This window comes from Sorex fumeus, unplaced genomic scaffold (genome assembly GCF_029834395.1).
Source record: "Sorex fumeus unplaced genomic scaffold, SorFum_2.1 ptg000003l, whole genome shotgun sequence".
Taxonomy (NCBI): domain Eukaryota; kingdom Metazoa; phylum Chordata; class Mammalia; order Eulipotyphla; family Soricidae; genus Sorex; species Sorex fumeus.
The window spans coordinates 18357888-18382093 of NW_026606060.1; the positions used below are offsets into that span (position 1 = coordinate 18357888).

The window sequence follows — 24206 nt, forward strand, 5'->3', positions numbered from 1 at the left end:
AGGCTTCACAGTCGCTCTCGGTGTGACCTGGCACCCTCAGACAGTACTGCAGGGGCTAAGGCATTTGCCTCATCTGCAGCTGACCCTGGTCATAGCCCAGTACCACAAAGGTCCCGAATGCTACTGCCAGGCACTGTACCCCGAGCACCACTGGGTGCATGTTCCCCTCCCCCGGCACCACCTTAAGACCTTGTGAGCAGCAAAACATGGCTGAGAATGACCAAGGGGAGCTTCCAGGCTTCTTGATCACCTCTCAGGGTGCCACGGAATCTTGGGCGTTGGACTTGCCAGGGGCCTGGAGTTCAACTCTCTGTCTGTAGCTAAACCACTGGCACCAACATAACTGTAAGGAGGCCCCAACCACGGTGAACCAACAATGTGTCCGTCAAGGAGCCAGGCTTCAGGGGCAGGAAGGCATGATGGGTGGAGGGATACAGACAGCAGTGATGATACCTTGGGACTGAAGTTGGACCACTGTGTGCCTGAAATGTTGTCAGGGCCAGAGTGATAGGACAACAGGTAGGGCATTTGCCTTGCACATGGCCCACCCAGGTTCAATCCCATATGGTACCCTGAGCAACGCCAGGAGTAATTCTGTAATTCCTGAGTGCAAAGCCAGGAGTAACCCCTGGGCATCGCCAGGTGTGACCCAAAAAACTGAAAAAGGAAGGAAGGAAGGAAGGAAGGAAGGAAGGAAGGAAGGAAGGAAGGAAGGAAACTGTTGTCAACAGCTTTGTAAATCACAGTACCCAAATTTAAAAAAAAAAAAGAAAGAAAGAAAGAAATCAATTACCTGTTTTAGAGATAAAATTGGAAAGTCCAGGTGGAGGACCCCCAAAAAGCCAGGATAGCCAAGTTGGAAGAACCTTCTGGAAAAGGGATGGTGACTAGGAAAGCAGGAAGTGGCTCCCCAATGCTTGCCTGAGAGGCCCCCGGGCTCCAGTCCTAAGTCCTGGCTTACCACTCTTACCATTTTTCAGGGAAAGAAGAAGAAGAGGAAGAGAGAGAAGCAACTGTCACAGACGCAGGCCCAGCAGCAAAGCCAGGAGGCAGAGGGTGAGTTCTCGGGAGCCGGGCAGCCAGAAACAGGCCTGGGCACTTACAGCCTCAGGGCTGGCCTGGGGGTTGTGGGCTCACGCCAACTCGGGTGGGTGTTACCGTTGCTCTCCTTCTGGATTTCTGGCTCCAGAGATGGCTAGGAAGAGAGCTGCAGCCCTTGACGCCCTAACTCCGCATGGTCACTGAGCACCCAGTCAGGAGTGTCCACTGAAACTAAAATAAGGAGAGCTGGAGCGATAGCACAGCGGGAAGGGCGTTTACCTTGCACACAGCCAACCCGGATTTGACTCCCAGCATCCCATACGGTCCTCCGAGCACCGCCAGGAGGAATTCCTGAGTGCATGAGCCAGGAGTAACCCCTATGCTTTGCCGGGTGTGACCCAAAAAGAAAAAGAAAAAGAAAACCTAAAATAAGGAGACTCAGTTTTGGTCTGGGGATGTGGCTCAAGGATAGAGCACTGCTCTTGTAGGTGTGACACCCAGGTTTGATCACCAGCACCACCCCAAAGAAAAATTTTATTTTTTTGTTTCAGTTTAGTTTGGGTGTTTGGGTCACATTCAGTGATGCTCAGGAGTTACTCCTGGCTCTGCACTTAGGAATTACTCCTGGCAGGGCTTGGGGAACCATATGGATTGAACTCAGGATTGAACGAAGGATTGAACCGAGGTCGGCTGCTGTGAAATCAGAACCCTACCCACTGTACTCTACAGCCCCTAAGAAAAATTTTACATAAGCTTGGACTCAGAGAAGTATAGAACTTTTTTTCCCCAGTCACTCTTCTTATTAGATGTGAAAGTAGGATTTGTCTCCAGCTCATTCTGACTTTGAGGCTGAGGTCTTTTCCATGTAGTCACACTTCATTTAAGAGGCAGGTCAGGGCCTGGAGTGATAGCACAGCGGGTAGGGCGTTTGCCTTGCATGCGGCCAACCCAGGTTCAATTCCCAGCATTGCCGGGTGTGACCCAAATAAATAAATAAATAAATAAATAAATAAATAAAAGTAAGAGGCGGGTCATAGGGGCTGGAGCAATAGCACAGTGGGTAGGGCGTTTACCTTTCACGCAGCCAACCCGGCTTTGATTTGCAACATTTCATGTGGTCCCCCGAGCACCGCCAGGAGGAATTCCTGAGTGCAGAGCCAGGAGTAACCCCTGTGCATCGCCGGGTGTGACCCAAAAAGCAAAGACACACAGACACACAAAAGAGGCACGTCATAGATGTATGGAATAATGTGAAGATTGAGTGAAGTGAGGTTCTCTTTGAAACTCCCCACCGGAAGGTGTCCGCATGTCAGAGACTGACATGGTCCCTGACCATGAATTCTGCCACGTTTTCCACCTGGGGGTGTCTGTTGAATACCAGGAGACAGTTTGGGGTTTGGGGTGGCCAAGATGTGCTCACCCTCCCCCCGGAGTCGCACCTATACGAGGAGGCTTTGCCATTGCTTGCCTTTTTTTCCTGCCTGCTAAGCTCTGTGATGTCTGTGTATAGACACACACCCATGAAGTAGGGCTGTGATGCAGCTGCCGCTATGTGCCTGCAGACCCATCCCATTAAGTGACCGGGGCAGGAAGGCAATGCCGGGGACTGGGCCGCTTTCCCTTGCATCAGACACTGACGAAGCCTTTGGAGCAATGCTCACACTCTGTTATGGGACCTTTGGGTTTTTTGTTTTGTTTTGGCATCACACTGACAATGCTGAGGGGTTGCTCCCATTGGGGTTGCACTCAGGGATCACTCCTGGCACGGCTTGGGGACCCCATGGGACGTGGAGGATCAAGTCCAGCTCTGCTGCCGTGCAAGGCAAACGCCCTCCCCACTGCGCTACCGCTCCAAGAGCCTTTGAACTTCAGAGCTGGAAAAGTCCCGGGAATCACTTCCGGCCCGACACTCGCCTGGTGTCTCACTGTGTCATGTGTTGTCTCCCTCAGGTGCTCTGGCCTCCAAAAGCAAGAAGCCATGTGTCCAGTACGTGCCCCCGGAGAAGCCCTGTGACAGCCCTGCCTCCTCCCATGGCAGCATGCTGGATTCCCCAGCCACGCCCTCCGCTGCCCTGGCTTCCCCCGCCGCCCCCGCGGCCACCCACTCGGAGCAAGCCCAGCCCCTGTCCCTCACCACCAAGCCCGAGGCGCGGGCCCAGCTGGCTCTGCACTCGGCAGCCTTCCTGTCCTCCAAGGCTGCGGCCACCTCCTCCGGCCCCTTGGGCAGCCAGCCCCCACTCCTCTCCCGGCCCCTCCCGCTGGGGGCCATGCCCACTGCTCTGCTGACCTCCCCGCCGGCCTTCCCCGCCGCGCTTCATGCCCACCAGGCCCTCCCGGTCCTCCAGGCCCAGCCTCTCTCCTTGGTCACCAAGTCAGCCCACTAGGCGGCCTGTGAGTGTGGAGTCCTAATGAGACAGAAGAAGAGGAAAATCAAGGAAACTTTATTGGTCAATATTTGACCACTGGAACTGTTCTGTAAAGTGGCTGGTAACAGTAGCACTTTACCTTTTGTAGATGTAACCGTAGCTGACCTTAAGGCTTTTTTTTTTTTTTTAAGAAAAATGAAAAAAAAAAAAGAAAAAAGAAAAAAGAAAAGAAACAAAAAAAAATCTTAAAAGAAAGAAAACTGAACAGTAGTGTGTTATTCCCAAATGTGCGGTGGTGGATGGGCCTGGGCACAGCATCCCTCCCTCCCGTCTCGCCCCCGCGCCTCACCCCTGTCTGCAGGTGGTACGTGGGCGCTTCTGCCCTTTTTAGCCCTTGTTCTAGAGCAGGGCTGCCGAAAACTCGTGCCACACACCACCCCGTTCTTGAGAAATACCGCCCAGGCAAGCACTGCCAGAAACACGTTGGACCCATCCAGTTCGGTCCTTCTGGATTCCAAAACCCTTAACTGTTGCGGTTTTTTGGAGCCTCATGTTCATTTCTGCTGTGGGACTGTGACCCACAGCCTGAGGAGCCAGGTTCTAGATTAAGTCTAGATCCTTTTCCGGAACATTCGCTTTTACTTTTGCCCCAACTACATGTCTTTTGCTCAACTCCGTGAGTTCTTCCTCTTTCTTCATCCTCTGCCCGGGTTAAGGCTGTCACCATGTGAGAAGCCACCTCTGCCTGATTTGTCTCCACCAGCACACCCTTTCCTCTGTGGATCCCCCAACCCTCCCCACCCCCAGCTTTCAGCAGGGAAAGAGGTCCTCCGTAACAGATCTTGCCCACATTTAAAGGGACTCAAAGTGCCCGCCACTTCTCCGAGAGGTCTGCATCCCTCCCCATGTCGGCGGACGTCTCGCCTCGCGGTCCCTGAGCTGCAGTGGGACCAGCTCCTCACCTGGCGCCTGCGCCTGGGTCCGCTGCGCCAGCACAATCTGCCAAAGTTCTAAAGACCCTGCCCCCGTCCTCTCCCCATCACCTCACATGTTCTTCTGTTTGTATTTCCTTTTTGTTTTTTGTTTTTATGGGGTTTTTTGGAGCAATTTAAACTCCCAGTTGTTTATTTTCACAAAAGAAAATAAAATTGCAGTTGCAAGACCTTTTCTGCGTGGCTTAGTCCTTTTGCAGTTCTTCTTTGTAAAGCCCTCACAAAGCTCCACAACTACTAACCCCATTAGAAATGGCAAGAGGATACGAGGGGTTGGAACGAGAAGAGGTACATGGGTGGGGGCTTGCCTTGCACGTGGCCGACCTGGGTTCAATTCCTACACTCAGTAGGGCCCCTTGAGCACCCCCAGGAGTGATTTTGAGCACAGAGCCAGGAGTAACCCCTGAGCATTGCCATGTGTGGCCAAAAGAAGCCTAAATAAATAAATGGAGAGAAGAAATGTGCAGATGTGCCCACAAAGAAGAGATAGGAGAGACCAGTAGGCATAAGGTCACTTATTCTTAGGAAAATTTAAATCAAAACAATGAGATTTCATCTCATGCCAGTGAGAAATGGCACCTATCAAAAACACCAGAAACACTAGTATCAGCAAGGACACAGTGAAAAGGAGTGCTCATTCACTACTGGTAGAAATATTGTCTGATTTTGCCTCTATGGAAAACTATAGAGGTGTCAGCAAAAAATAAGAAGAGAGCTTCCATACAAGCCAGTGATTCCATTTCTTGGCATCTACTAGTCAAACACAAAACATTAATTTGGAAAGATATGTGCACACCTATCCATTGCATCATTAGTGAAATAGCATGTGCAAACAACCTGAAAATTAAATGACAGATTGTAGGATAACATTGGTTTGTCCTTTCTGCCTTGCCTCAGGGAGCTTAGGTTTATTGGGTTACTCGCATCACAGTGCTTCCTCTGTTTATTTGTAACCTCTTTCTTTGTGCTCTGCTTTCCCAATTCCCAACCAGTCAATCACCTTTATCTCCTATTCAGGCTCTGTTAACTTGTAAATATTGCTTTTCTCTTCTCCTTAAGTCCTTTGCATAGTCAATTCAGAGCAATGTCCCTTTGGTATAGACACAGGAAGTTAATGCTATGCTTTTGTAACTTGGGAGTTAACTGATTTTGAATGATATTTATTCCTGGGCATCTGTTCTCTCGACCTAAGCTTCAGTTTCCCTTACTTTGCACCCAAAAGCAGGGTCCCAACAAGGGACTGAATGGACTTAGGGCAAGCTGTGAGCTACCCTGGCATCAAAATGGGCCTGACCAAAGTGCCATAATACTTAACTATAAGTTAAGAGCATGGTCATGGACAAATTCTGTCGTGATCCAAAAAGCAACAGCTGGCCACCCCGAGCCCTGCTAGGGTTAGGTTTGTATGTGTCCATACAAAATAATATTAAGAAGTAGAATTAAGATGTTAATTAAGATGTTTATTAACTTATTGGACTAAGGAGAGGAGAAACACCCCTAGGTGGTATTTCCGCCCTTGAGCCTGATCCATCAAGAAGGGCTTTTGATATGTTGATTGTGCTACCCCTAATGCTGGGAGTTGGTGAAGGTTGAGAGAGAGCCCAGGCTGCGAGATGGATCACTGGATCACGGAGAAATGAGTGGGAGAGGGAGAAACAGGGGGAGACAGGAATGAGGGGCAGTGTGAGACTGGAATGGGGGGTTTAGAGAGACTGGAACAGGCGCTTGGGAAGAATGGGATAAACGGCGACTGATCACCAACCAACCTGGCCCTTGTTTCCTCCTCCATCCGCCCATGGTATCGGCCGTCCCAGGTGGGGATTGGCCTGAGAAAACAGAACACAGGTGGTGATTGAGAGCCGCCGGGGTTCCCTAGCTGCCTGATGATTACACAACAGATAAATTTTAAAAATAGTAATAAAGTAATACATCGATATATCTATGTGTTACATAGTAGTAATACATGGGTATATATGTGGATATGTCAGATATATATCCCACATGATTAAGTTGGGATGGTCGGACTTCTTCATCAAGACCCCGAACAAATGGTTTGATGCTCTTCATGTTCCTGGAGAGAGAAGACGCCATTGGGTTACATTAGCACGCGACAGGGTCCAATGGAAACGTTACTGGTGCCTGCTCGAACAAATCAACAAACAATGGGATGACAAGTGATTACATGTGGTGATTAAGTGATTAAGTTATGCAGCTATAAGAAAAGATGAGGGCCTGAGAGATAGTACAGCAGGTAAGTCACAAGGTCTTGCACATGGTTGACTTGGGTTCAATCCCTAGCACCCTGTATGGTCCCCTGAGCCCTGCCAGAAGTGATCCCTGAGCACTGCTGAGTAAGACACAAAAGAAAAAGGATGAACTCTTGCAGTTCACTGAAACTCAGTTCACTGAGTGTCATATTAAGGAAAATAAGTCAGAGGGAGGACAAATAAAATGATCTCACTCATCTGTGGTGTATAGAGGAATAAAAACGATGGAATAGAGAGTATCAAAGTAACAAACCCTTGGCCCAAATTACAGAATTGAGAATACCAAGTAAGAAGGTTACCTTTATATAGGTTAACTGGAAGTAACTGGAGGATATTGGGGTAGGTCTGGGACACTTTGGTGGTGGTGATGTAGTTATGTACAGCAAAACTTAAGTGTTGACATTTGTAAATGTGACCTGAACAATAATGAAAAAATTCAGTTGCCTATTTTTTGGGAGGAGATAGGGCATTTGGTCCACAACTGGCAGTGCTCAGGGCTTGCTTCTGGCTCTGCTCTCAGGCATCACTCCTGGTGGGGCCTGATGGACCATTGTGGTGCCGGAGATAGAACCTAGGTCTGCTGCATGCACGGCAAGTGCCCTGCCCACAGTACTAGCTCTCTAGGCCCAGGTTCCCCTCTTTTTTTGTTGTTTGTTGGCAGTGCTCAGGAATTACTCCTGGCTCAGCTTGTGTTTCTTGTTAAATTCATTCCTAAGAATTTTAGGGGCTTCAGAGATAGTACAGTGCTCAGGACTCTTGTCTTGTATGCAGCCAACCCAGATTCTATCCCAAGCATCCCCTATCCCCAGTCCCTGCCAGGAGTGATCAAGAAGTGCAAAGCCAGCAGTAAGCCCAGGGTGTCGCCCCTAAACAATTAAGAGTTTAAACCTAAGGATTTTTTTTTTACATTATTATAGCACTGTAGCACCGTCCTCCCCTTGTTCATTGATTTGCTCGAGTGAACACCAGTAACGTCTCCATTGTGAGACTTTGTTGTTACTATTTTTTGGCATATCGAATACACCACGGGGAGCTTGCCAGGCTCTGCTGTGTGGGCGGGATACTCTCAGTAGCTGGCTGGGCTCTCCAAGAGGGACGGAGGAATCGAACCCAGGTAGGCTGCGTACGTACGAGGCAAACGCCCTACCCGCTGTGCTATTGCTATTATCAATTGAATATTTGTTTTTGTTGTCATCTTGGCCATATCCAGTGGTGCTCAGGGGCTGTTCTCAGCTCAGCGCTCAGAGGCTGACCCCAGGCTCCGAAACAAGCACTCCAGTCCAGTGAGCTTTCTCCCTGGCCATGAAATTCTTTGGTTTGGGTTTTGGACCACACCCAATATACTAAGGGATCACTATTGGTGGTGCTTGAGGGAGCATATGTGATGCCAGAGATCAAACCCAGAGACCAGCTACGTGCAAGACAAGCACTTAACCTGCTAGACTATCTCTAGCAGATAGAACAGAACCAGAAGTAAGACCTGAGCACAGTTGAGCTTGCCCCGCCTCACACCCCTCCCCCCCCCACCTACTCCCACTCCCACACACAAGTCTTCCGGTACAGAAAAAGAGTACAGGGGTTGAGACACTTTGCATATGGCCAATTTCCTTGCTTGATCCCATCTACAGCACCTCATATGGTCCCCTGAGCCCTGCCAGGAGTGATCCAGGAGCACAGAGCCAGGAGTAAGCCCCGAGCAGCTCCAGGTGACCTAAAACCCAACCAAGTAAAATTGTTATTAACACTATTATCAACCATATTGTCTGAAAAACAATAAAATAAAATCCCAACTCTGATTATATCTTTCCCTTACTTAAGCCTCTTGAATGGCTTCTCATTACTGTTGAGCTTAAATATAAAACACGTGGCCTGACCCCCAAACTGCGTGACCTGCACCCCTTTCTCCTATCTTAGGAACCTGGACACCAGGGCACGTCTTCCCCACCCTATCTACACACATACGCATCGCCACTATCTGTCACTGTTACTTAAATATTTATTTAAGGAAGGTGGAGAGAATTCTCTTGTAGAAAGTTACCGATTCACTTCCTTCAGCCCAAACAGAGTCACCATTCTGTAATGATTTGTTAATACATGTCTCCCTTCTCTGTGATGCTTATCCTCTTTCCAATAAAGATGTTATTAACACAGAGAAGCATTCAGAAGTAGGGTCCAGAGCGGTTTGGAGTGAAAGCAGAGCTGGGAAACCATTTTCCTTGCATGCCAACGAACCTGGGGAGAAGGTGCTTATACTGTATGCCGCCGACCTGGGTTCGATTCCCCAGCACCCCATATGGTTCCCTAAGCATCGCTGGAGTGGGCCCCACCCCAAGAAAAAAAGTCCAGTAGAAGGCTGGGACTTTTGTTCTGTTTTATTTCTCTTTGGTTTGGGGCCTGCACCCAACAGGATTTAGGTGATGCTTCTATGTTCAGGATTGCTTCTGGCAGTGCTCGAGCATCAAGCCCAGGCTTCGCACATGCTCCAGGTAGTTGGAGCTATCTCTCATATCTCTCCATCTCTGTTTATTTAGGCTTTCAGTCACACCCTATGGTATGAAGACTACTCAAGTGTAAAACTTGAGGGTCATTCCCAGTGGTGCTCGGGACCATGAAATGTTGAGGACTGAACTCAAGCTTCCTGCATGCAAAGCATCTGGTCCAATCTTCGAGCTTTCTTTTTTTTTTCTTTTTTCTCGGGGGGGGGGGGGGGGTCACACCCGGCGATGCACAGGGGTTACTCCTGGCTCTGCACTCAGGAATCACTCCTGGTGAAGCTCAGGGGACCATATGGGATGCTGGGAATTGAACCCAGGTCAGTCAAACGCCCTACCTGCTTTGCTCTCTCTCTAGCCCCATCTTTGAGCTTTCTTTTGAGCCCCTAGAGGTTTGGTTTTGGTTTGTTTTTGGAGGGTAAGGGGCAGGGGGTGGGGGATGGGCCGCACTTGGCTATACTCAGGGTTTATTCTTGAGTTTACTTACTCTGTGCTCAGGGATATCTCCTGGTAGGATTTGGGGACCATATATGTTTGTGGGGATTAAACATATATGTTTGGCCGTGTATCTCCTGTACTATCTCTCTAGCCACTACAAAAGTATTTTTGGCGGTTTTTGTTTTGGGGGCCACACGCAGTGGTGTTCAGGGCTCCTGGTGAGGCTCTGGGGACAGGTAGGGTGCTGTGGATCAAACTAGGGTCAGTTGTGTGAAAGGCAGGCGCCCTACCGACTTTACTATCACTCTCGCCTTGCCCCATAGAAGTTTTTACATAACAAAAATAAGACATGTTTCTGAAAACAATATGCGTGTGCTATTTCTTGAAATTCTTTGGAATATCATCTCCCTAAAACTGCATGCCAGTGAGAGATGGAGAAGCAAAGGCACTGCCATAATAGGCTCATAAAGAAGTCAGAAAAAGCTAGGCCTAGGTTTCAGTTCCAGAATTCCTAGAATTGAGCACAGATACCTAGAATTGAGTCATGATTTCTCCAAAGTGAGATAGCCATGGTGAGGTCAACTGAGGGTTACCAATCAGATGCAGGTAGGGAAGCCCTCTTCCCCCCACCCATATAACCCTTATGCAACTCTTATGCAACCTTTATGTAACACCAACTTATAACCAATCAGCTAAGTAAAAGTAGTGGAAAGCCCCTCAGACTTCGGCTAAAAGGGTGATCTGTGGAAAGTCCCTGTGATATAATCTTATGATATAAAAGTCCTTCACCTTTGAGACTTGGGGTCACTTGTTCCAAGAAGGCTGCCACTGTGTTGGTGAGCTGGACAAGGACCCAAGCTCAAGCTAGCCAAGCTAGCCAGTAAAGACCCTTTGCTTATTGCATCGCTACTTGTCTTGGTGTGATTCCTCTGGGGAGATCTCGGCCCGGTTTGACATCAGTACCTGAATACTGTACTCTGAGAAGATTATAGAGGAGTGTTATTTCCCTTGGTGGCTGCAGATCTCTTTGGCAGGAAAGGAATCCTTACAACCCAATTTAGCTTGCATTCTTCCTGATGTACCTTGGTGCCCCAAAGTGATTTATGCTTTGGACACTCCCAGATCATTTACTCCTGATCTGCTAGCCAGAGAGAAGGTACAGGAGGTAAGGTACTTGCCTTGCACGCAGCTAACCCTGGTTCCAATCCAGGCACTACATAAGGTGTCTCAAGCACCATCAAGGGTCACCCCTGAGCACAGAGTAAGGAATAACCCCTGAGCACAGCTGTTTATTACAATTGACAATAGTAATAAACATGGCTCTACCAAGTCCAACTTCATCCTCTGCCATCTTATAGTTCTTTGCTCTCCGAAAATCTCATTTTCAGATACATACAAAATGGCAAGTTCCCACCTACCCCTGAGGCATTTGCAAATGATGTATGTAAACTCAGCCAGGAAAATTCAACCTTTTCTTCCCTCCAACCTCCACCTAGGAAATAATGACACCCTTTGTTCTTTAGCTCAAAGAACCTTCCTCAAGAGAACTCAGAGTTTCCACACTTCTATTTCATGACATTTCTTGGAAAGGACACACAAATGCCTGTGTAAATATGGTTAATATTTGTGTTCCTCACTAGTTTACATGCTCCATTAAGTGAGAGATTATCACTTTTCTTGTGGTGGTGCCCGTATAGTGCTACTATGGTCAGAGGCCCGCTCTTGGCAACCAAGTGTGGGCCTGTAGTTCTGGCCTCGACCTGGTTCTGGGTGCTGCTTGGGCTCATTAGTTCTGGGGCCACCTGGGCTATACTTTTCCTTGTGGGGAAGAGGTCATGTTGTGCCAGGGATCAAATATAGGTCGTCACATATGCATGGCACGCACTCCAGCCATTTGCACCATCTCCCCTACGGTGTATGTGGGTAGGGAGAGGAGAAGAGTGGACATGGACACTCACTTCTCACGTTTTAATCACAGTCAATAAAGCAGCTAACCTGGAAAATGATTAGAAAAACAATTTTTTTTTTTTTTTGCTTTTTTGGTCACACCCGGCAATGCACAGGTGTTACTCCTGGCTCTGCACTCAGGAGTTACTCCTGGCGGTGCTCAGGGGACCATATGGGATGCTGGGAATCGAACCCAGGTTGGCCGCGTGCAAAGCAAACACCCTACCCGCTGTACTATCGCTCCAGCCCAAATGGTTAGAAAATTGATTTTAAGCATAGTTTTCCTGGCGAGGTAATAATCACAGCAGGTAGGGCGTTTGCCTTGTATGTGGCCGACCCGGGTTCAATTCCTCTGTCCCTCTCGGAGAGCCCAGCAAGGTACCAAGAGTATCCCACCCGCATGGCAGAGCCTGTGACGTATTCGATAAGCCAAAAACAGTGACAAGAAGTCTCACAATGGAGACGTTACTTGTGCCTGCTTAAACAAATCGATGAACAACTGGAGGACAGTGCTACAGTGCTACAGGTAATAACCACATAAATATAACAGTGATTTCATTTCACTGGAGTGGGGGAGTGTTGGACCAGCCATACCCAGCCATGCTCAGGACTTACTCCTGGCTCTGTGCTCTGTGCTCAGGTCACTTCTGATGGTGCTCAAGGAACCATAGGCGGTGGGATCAAAACCTGGTTAGCCACATATAAGACAAGTGGCTTGACTAATCTTTTTTTTTTTACTTATCTTGACACGATCACTCAGACCGTTATAACATTAAATTTAAACAGTAGGATACAAAACTATCAGTTTTCAAACTGGGAGAAAATTAATATGCATAGCTCAGAGACCAAAAACTACATTAAGGAGCAAACATTTAAGTCTCTATACATTTTTCATTTGGTTTGGTTTTTAAAAATTTTTTTTGTTTGGGGGCCACACCTGGAGATGTTTAGGGCTTACTCCTGGCTCTGTGCTCAGGAAATCACTCCTGACAGGGCTTGGGGAACCACATAGGGTCTCGGGGATCAACCACGAATTGGCTGTGTGCAAGGCAAGTGCTCTACCAAGTTCCCTACATTATTGCTCTGGCCCGACATATTTACTTTTAAAACAAAACACATTTTCAAAGACCACAACTTAAAGAGTGGAAATCTCAGTGAGCAACATAGAGCAGAGATTCCACTGAGAACGACAGCACGAACACAAACGCCAAACGGAAGATTAACGTTAACTATCGTTAAGTAGTAACCTGTGGAATGGAAGGGGGCAAGAACTTTCTAACATTTTTTTAAATCCCATTTTGATTTTTGAACCATTAGAATGTATTGCCTAACCAAAAATCTTAAAACATTTGCAAAACAGAAAATCCAACCCAATGATTCTTGCGGAAGAGTGGAACAAAAGTTTTGTTTCCTACTTCTGCTTTCACTAAATTCTCTACAGTACCACTTGGGTATTTTATTTCAGTTTTTTGGGTTTGGAGCCACATCCAGTTCTCTGCTCCAGGATGCTCAGAGGACCTCATGGTCCTGGGACTTAAAACCGTGACTGCTGCTCCCGAAGCATGAGCTAGCTCTCCCCAAACCCCTCACTGAAGAGTTCAGAAACTTATTTAGAAAAGATCTCTGAAAATCTTGGAGGGCTGTTTCCATGGAATCAGGAGGGAAGGGAGCAAAGGTTCATTTATTTCCAGGTCGGAGCTACTTGTCCACAGGCTACCTTGGTGCTTGGAAAGAAGAGAGACGGAGAAGCTAAAAAATGCCACCAGGGCCCGGGAAATGGGCCAAAGGGCTCGGAGCGCCCGAGAGAGCCCAGGCTTGATGCCACACTACCCATAGAGCACGATTCTGAGTGACCCCTAGCACAGTAGCCTCGAAGTACTGCACTTTTGTGCACCCCCCCCAAAAAAAACTGAAAGTAAGAAAAAAAAAAAGTGAGCAAAAGATGAAGCCACGAGGCGCAGGGCCGGCCGGAGGGATGGGCCGCGAGCCTGGGTGCACCCACGCGGCCCGGATCTCCTCGGAAGCACGCGGGGACGGAAGCAAGCGCAGCCCCCGACCCACAGCTGCACCGAAAGACGGAAGGTACGGACTGCGCAGCAGGCAGGAGGGAGGCGCGGACAGAAGGCCCCGCCCCGGAAGCGCCGCGCGCAGGAAGGGGCGGGACTGAGGACCCTCGCGCGGCGCGCAGAATCCCGCGAGAGCGCGTGAAGGCGGAAGCGCAGGCTGCAGGATGCAGCTCCTGGTGGCGTCGCTGCTGCTGAGCTTCGTGGCGGCGGGTAAGGCGACCCCCGCAGCCCCACGGATGAGCTCGGGCCCGCGCCCGGGCCCCGTCCTCTCCGGGCCGGTCGCCGGCCGAGCCCTCCGCCCCCCCCCGCCCCTTTAGCCCTTCGAGCCGGCTCTTTCCCCAGCTCCCTTTCAATCCCGCCGCGCGGCTCCCCTGCGCCAGCGGGTGCGTTTCCGTGTGGTTTCACTTGAGCTGTCTGTATTGCAGGAGCCGTCGCTGAGAACGCGGATCCTCAGCTTAAGGCTCCCAAACCTGACGGGGGCTCTTCAGGGTCTGAAAACAGGCCGCCTTCGCTTGGCGTCTCCCGGGCCGCGGCGGCCCCTGCCGTGCCGGACTCTCAGGGACAGCCTAACCAGCCCAAGTCAGGACCTGGTCCCTTGAGTCACGTCGCCTCGGCGAGCCAAGGCTCTCCAGCTGACGCTTCGATTCCCAAGTCGTCCACGAAGGAACGCACTGACGTATCGAGTCCAGGCTCTTCCTCTCAGGATCCACCTGCCAGCCCGTCGAACGATCAGTCTGCTCACAAAGTTCAGAGTAACTCAGCTCAGAATCTCCCTGCCCCGACGCTGAGACCTGACCCCCATGGACAGGATGCCGCATCCAAGCCAAGAGCCACGACTCCTCCCGCGAGCAGATCCGTGTCTCCCACTACCCAGTCGGAGAAGAAACCCCAGCCTGAGGGTGACCAGGCCACGTCGGTGCGGAAAACCCAATCTGGGGGTGACCAGGACACCTCGGAGAAGAACGTTCGTTCTGAAAAAGATCGTTCCGATAAACCGTCCCAGCCCCAGGAAGATGCCTCTGCGACCAAACCCCAGCAGAAGGGGGACGGTCGATCTTCCAAGCCTGGGGAAGATGTGGGGCCCAAGGAGAAAGCGGACGATGAGCCCAGGCCCGGGGAGAAAGCGGACGGTGAGCCCAGGCCCGGGGAGAAAGCCGACGGTGAGCCCAGGCCTGGGGAGAAAGCGGACGGTGAGCCCAGGCCCGGGGAGAAAGCGGACGGTGAGCCCAGGCCCGGGGAGAAAGCGGACGGTGAGCCCAGGCCCGGGGAGAAAGCGGACGGTGAGCCCAGGCCCGGGGAGAAAGCCGACGGTGAGCCCAAGCCCGGGGAGAAAGCCGACGGTGAGCCCAGGCCCGAGGAGAAAGCGGACGGTGAGCCCAGGCCCGGGGAGAAAGCGGACGGTGAGCCCAGGCCCGGGGAGAAAGCGGACGGTGAGCCCAGGCCCGGGGAGAAAGCCGACGGTGAGCCCAGGCCCGGGGAGAAAGCCGACGGTGAGCCCAGGCCCGGGGAGAAAGCCGACGGTGAGCCCAGGCCCGGGGAGAAAGCGCTCCCTGCCTCCAGCGAGAACCAGAGGGAAGGGGCTCCTTTGGGTTCTGTGATTCAGGAGAAGGATGAGCTCTATAAAGACAATCTTGGAGCCTCCAGTGCTGAGAGCAGCCACTTCTTTGCCTACCTGGTGACCGCAGCCCTTCTGGTTGCTGTCTTCTACATCGCCTATCACAACAAGCGGAAGGTAAGTCGAGTCACCTCCAACAAAGGAACGTGCGGGGGCCGGGGATGGTCGAGCTCTGGTCTGGTTCTGTCCCCGCGGCTGCTGGGACAGAAGAGAAGGAAGCTTCCCTGGGAGCTGGGTCTGGAGGTCACTGACCATTATTAATCTGCCTGTGAAGACTGATTTTTAAGACAGTTTTGTTTTGTTTTGTTTTGCTTTTTTTTTTCTTCCCCCGACCCTCCTTAGTCTAGTGACTTGGCATTTGTTATTGTTGTTGTTTTCTTGTTTATTTGTTCTGGGGCCACAGCTGGCAGTGGTCAGGGCTTACTCCTGGCTCTTCTCTCCTAGACTTGGGAGGAGCATATATGGTGCTGGGGATTGAATCCTGGTCAGCCTCGTGCAAAGCAAGCTCCTTACCTACCATATCTCTCTGGTCCCTGATCTTATGATTTAAGTGGTTTGTTCTTTGTCACCTGTTTGCTCAGTGCCTTCTGCTGCTCCGTTGGATGTCAGGATGTTATTGTTAACTGACCTGAATGGAGGCCTCCTTCCGTTATCTTGAACGGAGATCCTTCACAGCAATAGAGGACCCGAGAACTTGATCGTTTCTAATCAGTTAAAGCACTTCTTTTCCTGTCCCCATTCTCACAGCAGTGTCTCACTCACTTCCTCTACCAAGTGTTTATCATTCATCTGGTGGAGAAAGAACAACTTCTGTGCTGTCGTCCTTTTTTTTGGCATTGACAGCAGAGAGCACAGGGACTATCTTCTTCAGTCAGTTGGGTTTCTGATTAGAAGAATGACCAGGTTTGGGAGAGACAGTACAGCTTACCTTGCATGCACCGACCCACTTTGATTCCCCCAGCATGCCCTGAGCACAGCAGGGTGGCCCCAGAACAACAAAAACCAAAAAGATTGACCAGATACTGCACATACACACTCATCTCTCTCCTTTAGTTGGATTTCATGTGAAATCATAACTGACATCTAGCAAACACTCAAATGACAGAATGATTGCAGTTTCTACTGAAACCCAAGAATGCCATCGTTTCTGAAGTCTGGCTAAATTGGGGAGTTTACTTTATGATAAGAGCCATACTTCATATGTATACGAAGAATGAGGGTGTATGAAGAATGCTAGTGTAGTAAAAATGGTGCATTCCAAGCCAGGGAGATGGCTCAGTGGACAGCAGCACATGCTTTGCATGCAGGAGGGTTTGGTTCCATCTCTGGCACCACATGGTTTCTTAAGCACTGAACTGGGAAGAGCCTTGAGCAGTGTTGGGTGTGGCCCTAAAACAAAGGTGCATTATCTAGTCAAATGTGTGTGTGTTGGGGGGGGGGGAATGGGGCAGCGGGGGCAGGGTTGGGACATACTTAGGAGGACTAGATGTGGTGCCAGGGATCAAACCTAGATCAGGCACGGCAAGCACCTTAACCCTATATGCTAGCTCTCTGACCCTGTTCTTCGTGGAGAGTAACCTTTGGAGCCAAATAATAAGAATCTTAAGGCTAAGAGGAAACATAGGGTGTGGTGAAAGTACATTTTAGATAAAAAGATAAGAAGTAGTTAGTTACTTATAATTTTAAAAGCATAGGGCCAGGGGTTGTTAGAGCTCTCTGGGAAGGACTTAGCAGATTTTTCAGTAACTCAGACTTCCCACAAATTAGAAAAACCCAGAATAGACCTCCATCTGGCATTGCCTGTTCTTTTTGTGTTGTGTTTGCAGCAGACATTTGCAGCAGACATTTGCAGTGCTAAAGATCAGGCCTTTCCATTCAGGCTAAGAGCTTTACCGCTGAGCTACATCCTAGGTGTTACTTCCTGTAAAAGCAGCCTGATGTCATTAGGCCTTATCCTTCCTGAAAAGGTTCTGATAAAAAAAGGCCTCTTTGTGATTACACTGCTCTTTGTGGGTCATTTTATTTTGTTGTTTTCTTGTTTTTGTTTGGGGGCCACACCCTGTGGTGCTCAGGACCTGCTCTTGGCTCTGCGGGGTCTCTTGGTGGAATGAACTCTCTTGGTGGGACTCGGGAACAGCATGTGCTCCACCTGTTGTGTTCTTCCCTGGGGCCCCCATCAGGGTCATTATTGACAAATGTGGACAAGTGACGGCTGCTTGTTTTTGTGGTCGACACTGGCAGATCTCCGTACTACTTGTTAATAATTTTGTTTGTCCTTTACCCAGATCATTGCATTTGTCTTGGAAGGAAAAAGATCCAAAGTCACTCGGCGGCCAAAGGCCAGTGACTATCAGCGTTTGGACCAGAAGGTAAGGAAGGAGGGAGCCGCCGTATGGATGGGACACCAAACACAGTCTGAGCAGTTGCGGGAGGTGGGGGGTGGCATCTGGTGGCTGCAGCTGATTCTGTTGTCACCACTCTGCCCTTTGCAGACCTGAGTAGTGATGTCATGGGTGCTGGTCCTCCTCAGAAGGGCTGGAAGGAGGCCTGCAGGTTCTCTGCGTCAGGGCTGCTTGAAGCTTGCCCACTCACAGCCCCTTTGTGCCCAAGATTTTTTATGAGTGCATACAGTGTATGAAATAGGTATACAGGCCATTTACTAATAACAGATCACAGATATATTTCAAAACGAATTTCATAGTCACTGTTTTAAAAGCTAGGCTCTAAGTAGCTCCCTGTCGCAAGAGACGAGGGCAGGCATGGGGGATTGGGACACATTTAGTAGTTTTCGGGTTGTTCCTGGGCGGGTGCTTGGGGGATCCCGTGGTGCTGGGGGTCCAGCTGGAGCTGATCATATGCAAAGCAGATGCTTTATGATATAAATAGGCCTGTGCTTCAGCCCCTTTTTATTTTTTAACTTCTTGATATCCCCCTTTCAATTTGGTGGGAAGATTAATACGTCATGGTTACTCCTAGCTCCTGGCCCGTGCTTTCGCATTACCCCAGCACTAAACAAATTTTAATAGATGACACATTACCTTGAGAATTGTGGGAAAGAACAAAATCTGATTCACTAGTTATGTGGTAGAGGGTTTTGAGAGATAGTACAGCAGGTAGGACTGCTTGCACACAGCTGACCCAGGTTCAATCCTGGCATCCCAAATGGTCTCCCAACCTCAATAGGAGTGATCCTTGAGTGCAGAGTCAGGAGTAACCCCTGAGCACTGCTGGATGTGCACCCCCCCACCCCCCCCCCCAAAAAAAAAGCCAAATCAAAAATAGGAATGTGGCTGCCTATGCTTCTCCTTTCCTTCCTAGGAAATTGCCAGGTGATACCAAATGCTGCTGTATCATACTTTAGGTGGCAAAGCACTAAGTGACATTGCTGCAAAAAACGAATCCCAAAACATACACCCCAATTCCTCAAGTCCCTTCTCTGCTGAGCTCTGTGGACTTGAGGCTGTGACATCCATGCCCTAAGTGCTGGTTCTCTGGAATGCGGCCCACTGCAGCCGCCGCCAGAGGCCAAGCCCTCTTTTGACCTAAGTCTCAGGAACTGAGGTGGTTACTCTTTAAAACTGGTCTGTCTGGGACTTGGCATATAGCTCAGTGACAGAGCACCTGCTGGTATGTGTGAGGCCAGAATTTGATCCCAGATCCTCAAAAAATAAACAAACAAAAAAAATTACTAGGAAAGTGTTCTTTCTCAGAAGCCAGTGTTATCTCAGTGCCACCAGATGCCCACTTTGTTCAGGGACAGTAGGGCATAGGTGGACAGCTGTCCATGGCCCGCCTGTTGGTGGCTCCAGCCTTCCTGCACAGCTGCTCCATCTGCCAAGTGAGTCAGCTCTCATCATCTCCAAGTAGCCCAGTGGGCCAGCCTCACCATTTAGCCTCTGACCTCGTACCTTTTAGGATAATTTGGTTTAGGATTTCGCTTGCTCTAACAAAACAAAGTTCAGCTGGGGATTTGGCTCCAAGGTAGAGCACAAGCCTAGCATGTGGGAGCCCCAGCACCTCCAAAAAAAAAACCGAAAGAAAAAAAACTCTTGGAAATAGTACAAAATGGTACACCGCAGAATTCAAGAATCCCCTGTTCCCTCTACCTAGTGTACTGTATGCCTTCTAGAATATGTTATTTCAAACTCACTTTTAAGGTCTTTTATCATTGTTGTTGTTGCTGTTTGGGGAGTTTGAGGTCCCACCTGGTCCCACCTGCTCAGAGAGTCTTCCCCAGCAGTGGCAGGAATTGAACTGGGGTCCACTGCATGCAAGGAAACAGACCTCTGAAGATAATTTTTTAATGTGCTTTGTGTGGGGTGGCGGGGAGTGGAGTGGGGATACAGCTGGCAGTGCTCTGGGCTGACTCTTGGCTCTATGTTCAGGGACACTCCTGCCGAGCTTGGGGGACCATATGGTATTCTGGGGATAGACCCTGGACCGGCCACATGCAAGACATTGCCCTACCCACTGTAGTATTGCTTCCACTCGTGGGGTTTTTTTTTTTTTTTTTTTTTTGTCTTTATATGTGTGTGGCTTATAGGCTAGAGACTCAGTTTGGCCTGATTCTAAATTTCCCTCCCAAGTCAGACACCCTTCTAAGGTCTTGCCCTCATTCCCCAGTGTTCCTCTGGAAGAACATTGAGCATTACCAACAGATTGTGTTGTTCTTGTTTCAGATTTGATTTTTGTGTCCTTGACAACTTCGTCCTTCCTGCTGATTTGTTTCTAAAATCAAGAGAAATGAAGAGAAAAGAAAACAAACTGTGCCCCCCGGCCGTGTATGATGGCAGAGGCCGGGCGGCCGCTTTGGTCTGACACCTGCACTTTGGCGACCTTGTACTTCTGTAGGCCCTTCATGTATGCTGGTTTCCTCGCACCCTTCCATCCTCGGGTGTGCGGAGACGGAGCCTGTGGCAACCCAGCTCTCACCACTGGGAGCACCTTCTATGGGCTCGGCTGTCAGGCTGTTCTTGAGAATGGCACTGTACTATACACGCAACACTGTCCCTTTATAAACCCAGGAGAAAACTGCCACTTGAGGTGCTTTGAATACCTCTCCGAGGAGCTGTGCCCTACAAATGATGTAGAAAATACTGACGGGCAAAGGCCGCTGTGAGCGCGTTGGCAGTAGGCAGGAACAGCTTTGAGGCCAGGGAGATGACTCAGAGGGATGGAGCACGTGCTTTGCGTGAGGGAACCCCAGGTTTGATTCTTGACACCACAAGCACCATTGGGATCCACCCTCTGAGCTGGGAGTAGCCCCGGCACCTGTGAGTCTGGCTTCAACCTAAAAGTAAGTAAAAGCAGTAGCTTAAATTTTTTTTTTTCTTTTTTATTGCTTGCAAGAATCAGCCCATCTAGCCTGAGTTCTTCACTTTTTCCTGATATTTTTTTTTTAAGCCATTTAGGGCAGTGAATCAACTTCAATTTAATATACTGAGCATAAACTGAACTTTGGAATACTGGGAGAAAAGCTATTCACTTGCAGTATTTTTCCCCAAATACTATTGTAACTGTTGAAACACTTTTCTCCATACTCTGAACCACAATAGAAACTTTTCTTGTTTTTGTTTGGGGGCCACTCTGGGCGGTGATCCTGCCTGTGCGCTCAGGAACTCCTGGTGCTGCTCAGGGGGCAATATGTCATGCTGGGGCGGGGGGATGGGGTGTCAGACCCAGGCCAGCTGCGTGCAGACGTCCTACCTGCTGTGCTGTCGCCCCAGCCCTCAAAGCTTTTTGAAAAAACAGTAGGTTTGTGTTTCTTTAAAGAAAACCTGTAGAAGGGTGTTGGTTTGGGTCTACATTATTTTTTCAAGGGACCTACCTTGTTGAAACGGGTTTTCCACAGACTCTTTGACCTCAGTCTATGTCCTCATTGGAAATGCCAGGGATAAACTAGTAAAAATTCTTCTACTTCATGTGTTAATAAAATTTAAGAAATTCTGAGAGTTGTCTCCCAGGATACCTGAGGAGAGTGTCTTGGATCATTCTATTCAATTTTATTTAAATCCCTTTCTAGCCTGGAAACCCTTTTATAGGCATCTAAAGAAAGGTGTTTTGTTTGTTTTTGCTAGAAAGAATAGCTGATCTCAGGGAAATAGAAAGAATGTGGGAGGTTGGAGGAGCATTCTGAATTCTTTGCTGTCGAGGAGGAGACCACCCTGTCCTCAGTGTTTTCCTACTTAAAACAGCCCAAGACTTTCAGTGGAGATACTCTTTATCTGCAATTAACCTTTTTGGAGCTAAGGAATGAGTGAACGAATGTTTTTCTTGGCATCATTCTCTTTGCTCATGTACCATTCTTAGGAGTCTCCTATCACACTGACATTTCCTAATACCATGGTTACTTTATTTTCTCCCCTTTATTTCTTCCTCTGACACTGCGCCGGTCTGCTCTAGCACCTTCCCTTCTACCTTCCTCCCTTCCCATCCATCCGTTACTCATTCTGCTCTTCAGTTTCTCCAGCAGGTAGTTTCCATTGCCCTGCTAGTCAGTTCTTCATAATCTTTATTATTTTTTATTTTTTTTGTTTTGGGGCCACACCCAGCAGTGCTCAGGGGACCATATGGGTTGCCAGGGATTGAACCTGGGTCGGCCATGTGCAAGGCAAATGCCCTGCCCACTGTACTATCTCTCTGGCTCTCTTCATAGTTTTTACAATCTTTGTTCCCTGCTTTTCTCCATACAGCATTTTCCTACAAGTTCTGATCACCACATTATCCAGTGGTTGGTTCTCAAATTTAGTTTAGTTCTTGATAGAAGTAGGCATGCTCCATCATCCAAATTGCAGTTTTCCTTCTTCCGGTTTCTCTGATACATTGCCCAGCTCCTTTGCCTTGTCCTGTGCTGTCAGGGAAAGAACCCTCAAAGGCAGATCCCTCGATTCCTCTGACTCGGAAATTCATCCAGCCTTTATCCTAACTGATTTTCTGTCTGGATTTTGAAGAATCCAGTCCTGCTATCTGCTCAGTGCTGCTTGTCTGTCACTAGACAGATTTTCTCTCTTTACCCATGAGCTGCTTTTAATTAACTCGGAATTGCGAGCTCAGATTGGTCTCTCCAAGATACTTGCCTGGACCTGGAGCTTCCACCTGTACCTCTCTCATGGTTTAGAGAACGTAGTTTGGGTTTTTTTGGTATTCAGGACTCTGTAAATAGGCACTTTTCTATCTTCCCTCATCCCAGCCAGGCCAGAGGGTCCTCCTGCCAGTTGCCGATCTTGGTCTCTGGGCCTTTTTGTTCTTGGCTGTGCCCTCCATTCCCTGTGGTGGTTCTTTGGTCAGAATACTCCTCTCTTTTTCCCCTTGCCTGCCCAAAGTCAGTTTTGTCAGGCTTCGGTAAATTTTCCCAGGTGCCAGGCTAACTCCCCTGCTCCACAATGTCAGTGCTTTCTGTGCTACTCCAGTGGCCCTTAATGTCAGTCACTTCGGCCAAGGAGGATGCTCAACATCTGATGTCTGCTTGATCTCAAGAAAACGCAGCTATTTTGGAGTACCCTTGGCACTTCCGCCACATTTTCCTGAAATAATGGCATGCCAGGGAACTTCAGGCGTTTGGTTTCCTCTTGCAAAATTTATTCGTTTGTTCAGGATATCTGGGTGTGACCAAACCGTGACCTCCCGGCTCTTTCTGTTAGTTACTGTCCTTTGATGATCGGTTTTGCTTGGGGGGACCAAAGCAGGAAGTTTGAGTGCAGGACCCAAGTGGACACCACATTGAGCCTAAGAATTTTGGAGTCCACATACGACACTCCTCTTTTTGAACCTCTCTGAAATGTTTATTTGTTTTGGGGGCGCACTGCTGAAAGGAACTTGGTAGAACTTTTAAACCCTTTAGAAATTGCCTTGAAAAATCCTTCACACCAAAGGAAATCTGGTAGCATTTTCTTGAAGGCTCTGCAGTTTGAAACGTAATTTTCTAGAGAGAGTGTGGGTGCGCAGCTGGAGTGGCCAGGGAGCCACAGGAAGGCCCCTGGATCTGGGCTTCCCGGCTTTGCAAAGGCCTTTTCTGTGAAGCAGTCAGTGTTTTCGTTTTGGACCTTAGTAGAGGAGCTTATTTTCCTGCCTTCAGATTCTTGAGCAGAATTTTTTATGTAGGTTTGTGGCCAGTACTTGGGGCTGTTCTAGCAGACCCGGGAGACTTTCCAGTGTCAGGGACCTATTCAGGTGTCACCCCATGCAAAAGCATGTGTCCTTGCTGGCCCCCTGTGCTCTCTCCCTGAGCAGAGTCATTTAAGGCTTCTGCTGGACCGGAGGAGCAGAAGTCTGTCAATAGTAAAGCAATTAGATGTTCTCGGGCATATCATGTCCCATAGTGAGGCTAAATTACCTTGATGGTGAATCTCCTCTATTGCAGATAGGTGGTTGTTGTTTTTAAGGATCCCACCCTTGATTTTACAGGGTAACATGAGGCCTAAGTGTGAAAAGTGGCTTTTTTGCATGTTTTCTATTATCTGAGCGACCCTACCAGGGTCTATTTTCTGGAAACCCTTGCTGGGAAAGCTGTGTGTCTGTGTGTCATGGCCTTGCTAAGTACAGGAAGCAATCTCTGAGACAGACTTTGAGGTTTAATTTATCCAGAGCCAAGACTGAAACTCCACTCAGCTGATTCCCATGGTCACATGTGAATTTTTGAAGTACAGGAACATCTCTGTACAGGCATTGGGTCTGGACGGGAGTGGGTTTCCTGCTATGCCAGGAAAGCCAGCCCTGTCACGTCCCCTAGGCCCCTTCACTTCAGAAGTGTTCTGTGTGGATACATGACCGAGAGTGGGAACTGCTTCCCGTCCTGCTTGTTAGATGGCCACTGTTTGTGTGATGTTTCATATTTTCAGCTTTTTGTAATTGAATTGTAATAACTTTATTTTTTAAGCTTATTTGGGTTAATGATAGTCTTTTTCAGTGTATGTTTTACTGCACTTCTGTGAATGCCGTCTCAATGTAATTTTGTACCATTGCACAGAAACAAATTTCAAATAT

At 48.9% G+C, this 24206-nt stretch overlaps 2 protein-coding genes across 2 annotated transcripts in view; both read left to right on the top strand.

Annotated features, from left to right (window-relative positions):
* Window positions 1-4570, top strand: part of TCF7L1 (transcription factor 7 like 1) — a 176521-nt gene extending 171951 nt beyond the window's left edge. The window contains exons 11-12 of the mRNA XM_056116702.1: window positions 981-1056; window positions 2992-4570. Of these exons, the coding sequence (XP_055972677.1) occupies window positions 981-1056; window positions 2992-3425 (510 nt within the window). The 3' untranslated portion in view covers window positions 3426-4570. The remainder of the gene's footprint in view (window positions 1-980; window positions 1057-2991) is intronic.
* A 9195-nt stretch (window positions 4571-13765) lies between these two features.
* On the top strand, window positions 13766-21173 carry TGOLN2 (trans-golgi network protein 2). The gene is made up of 4 exons (XM_056116714.1): window positions 13766-13819; window positions 14035-15341; window positions 17510-17593; window positions 19904-21173. The coding sequence occupies exons 1-4, from the start codon at window positions 13774-13776 to the stop codon at window positions 19907-19909; spliced, it is 1443 nt and encodes a 480-aa protein (XP_055972689.1). The 5' UTR covers window positions 13766-13773; the 3' UTR covers window positions 19910-21173.
* The last annotated feature ends 3033 nt before the right edge of the window (window positions 21174-24206 follow it).

What these genes read in the sequence shown, in the direction of transcription:
- TGOLN2 (XM_056116714.1), top strand. Translation starts at nt 13,774, where the DNA reads ATGCAGCTCCTGGTGGCGTCGCTGCTGCTGAGCTTCGTGGCGGCGG. An exon ending in GCTGAGCTTCGTGGCGGCGG is followed by an intron (nt 13,820 to 14,034) that starts GTAAGGCGACCC and finishes TCTGTATTGCAG; the next exon opens with GAGCCGTCGCTGAGAACGCG. An exon ending in CCTATCACAACAAGCGGAAG is followed by an intron (nt 15,342 to 17,509) that starts GTAAGTCGAGTC and finishes TCCTTTACCCAG; the next exon opens with ATCATTGCATTTGTCTTGGA.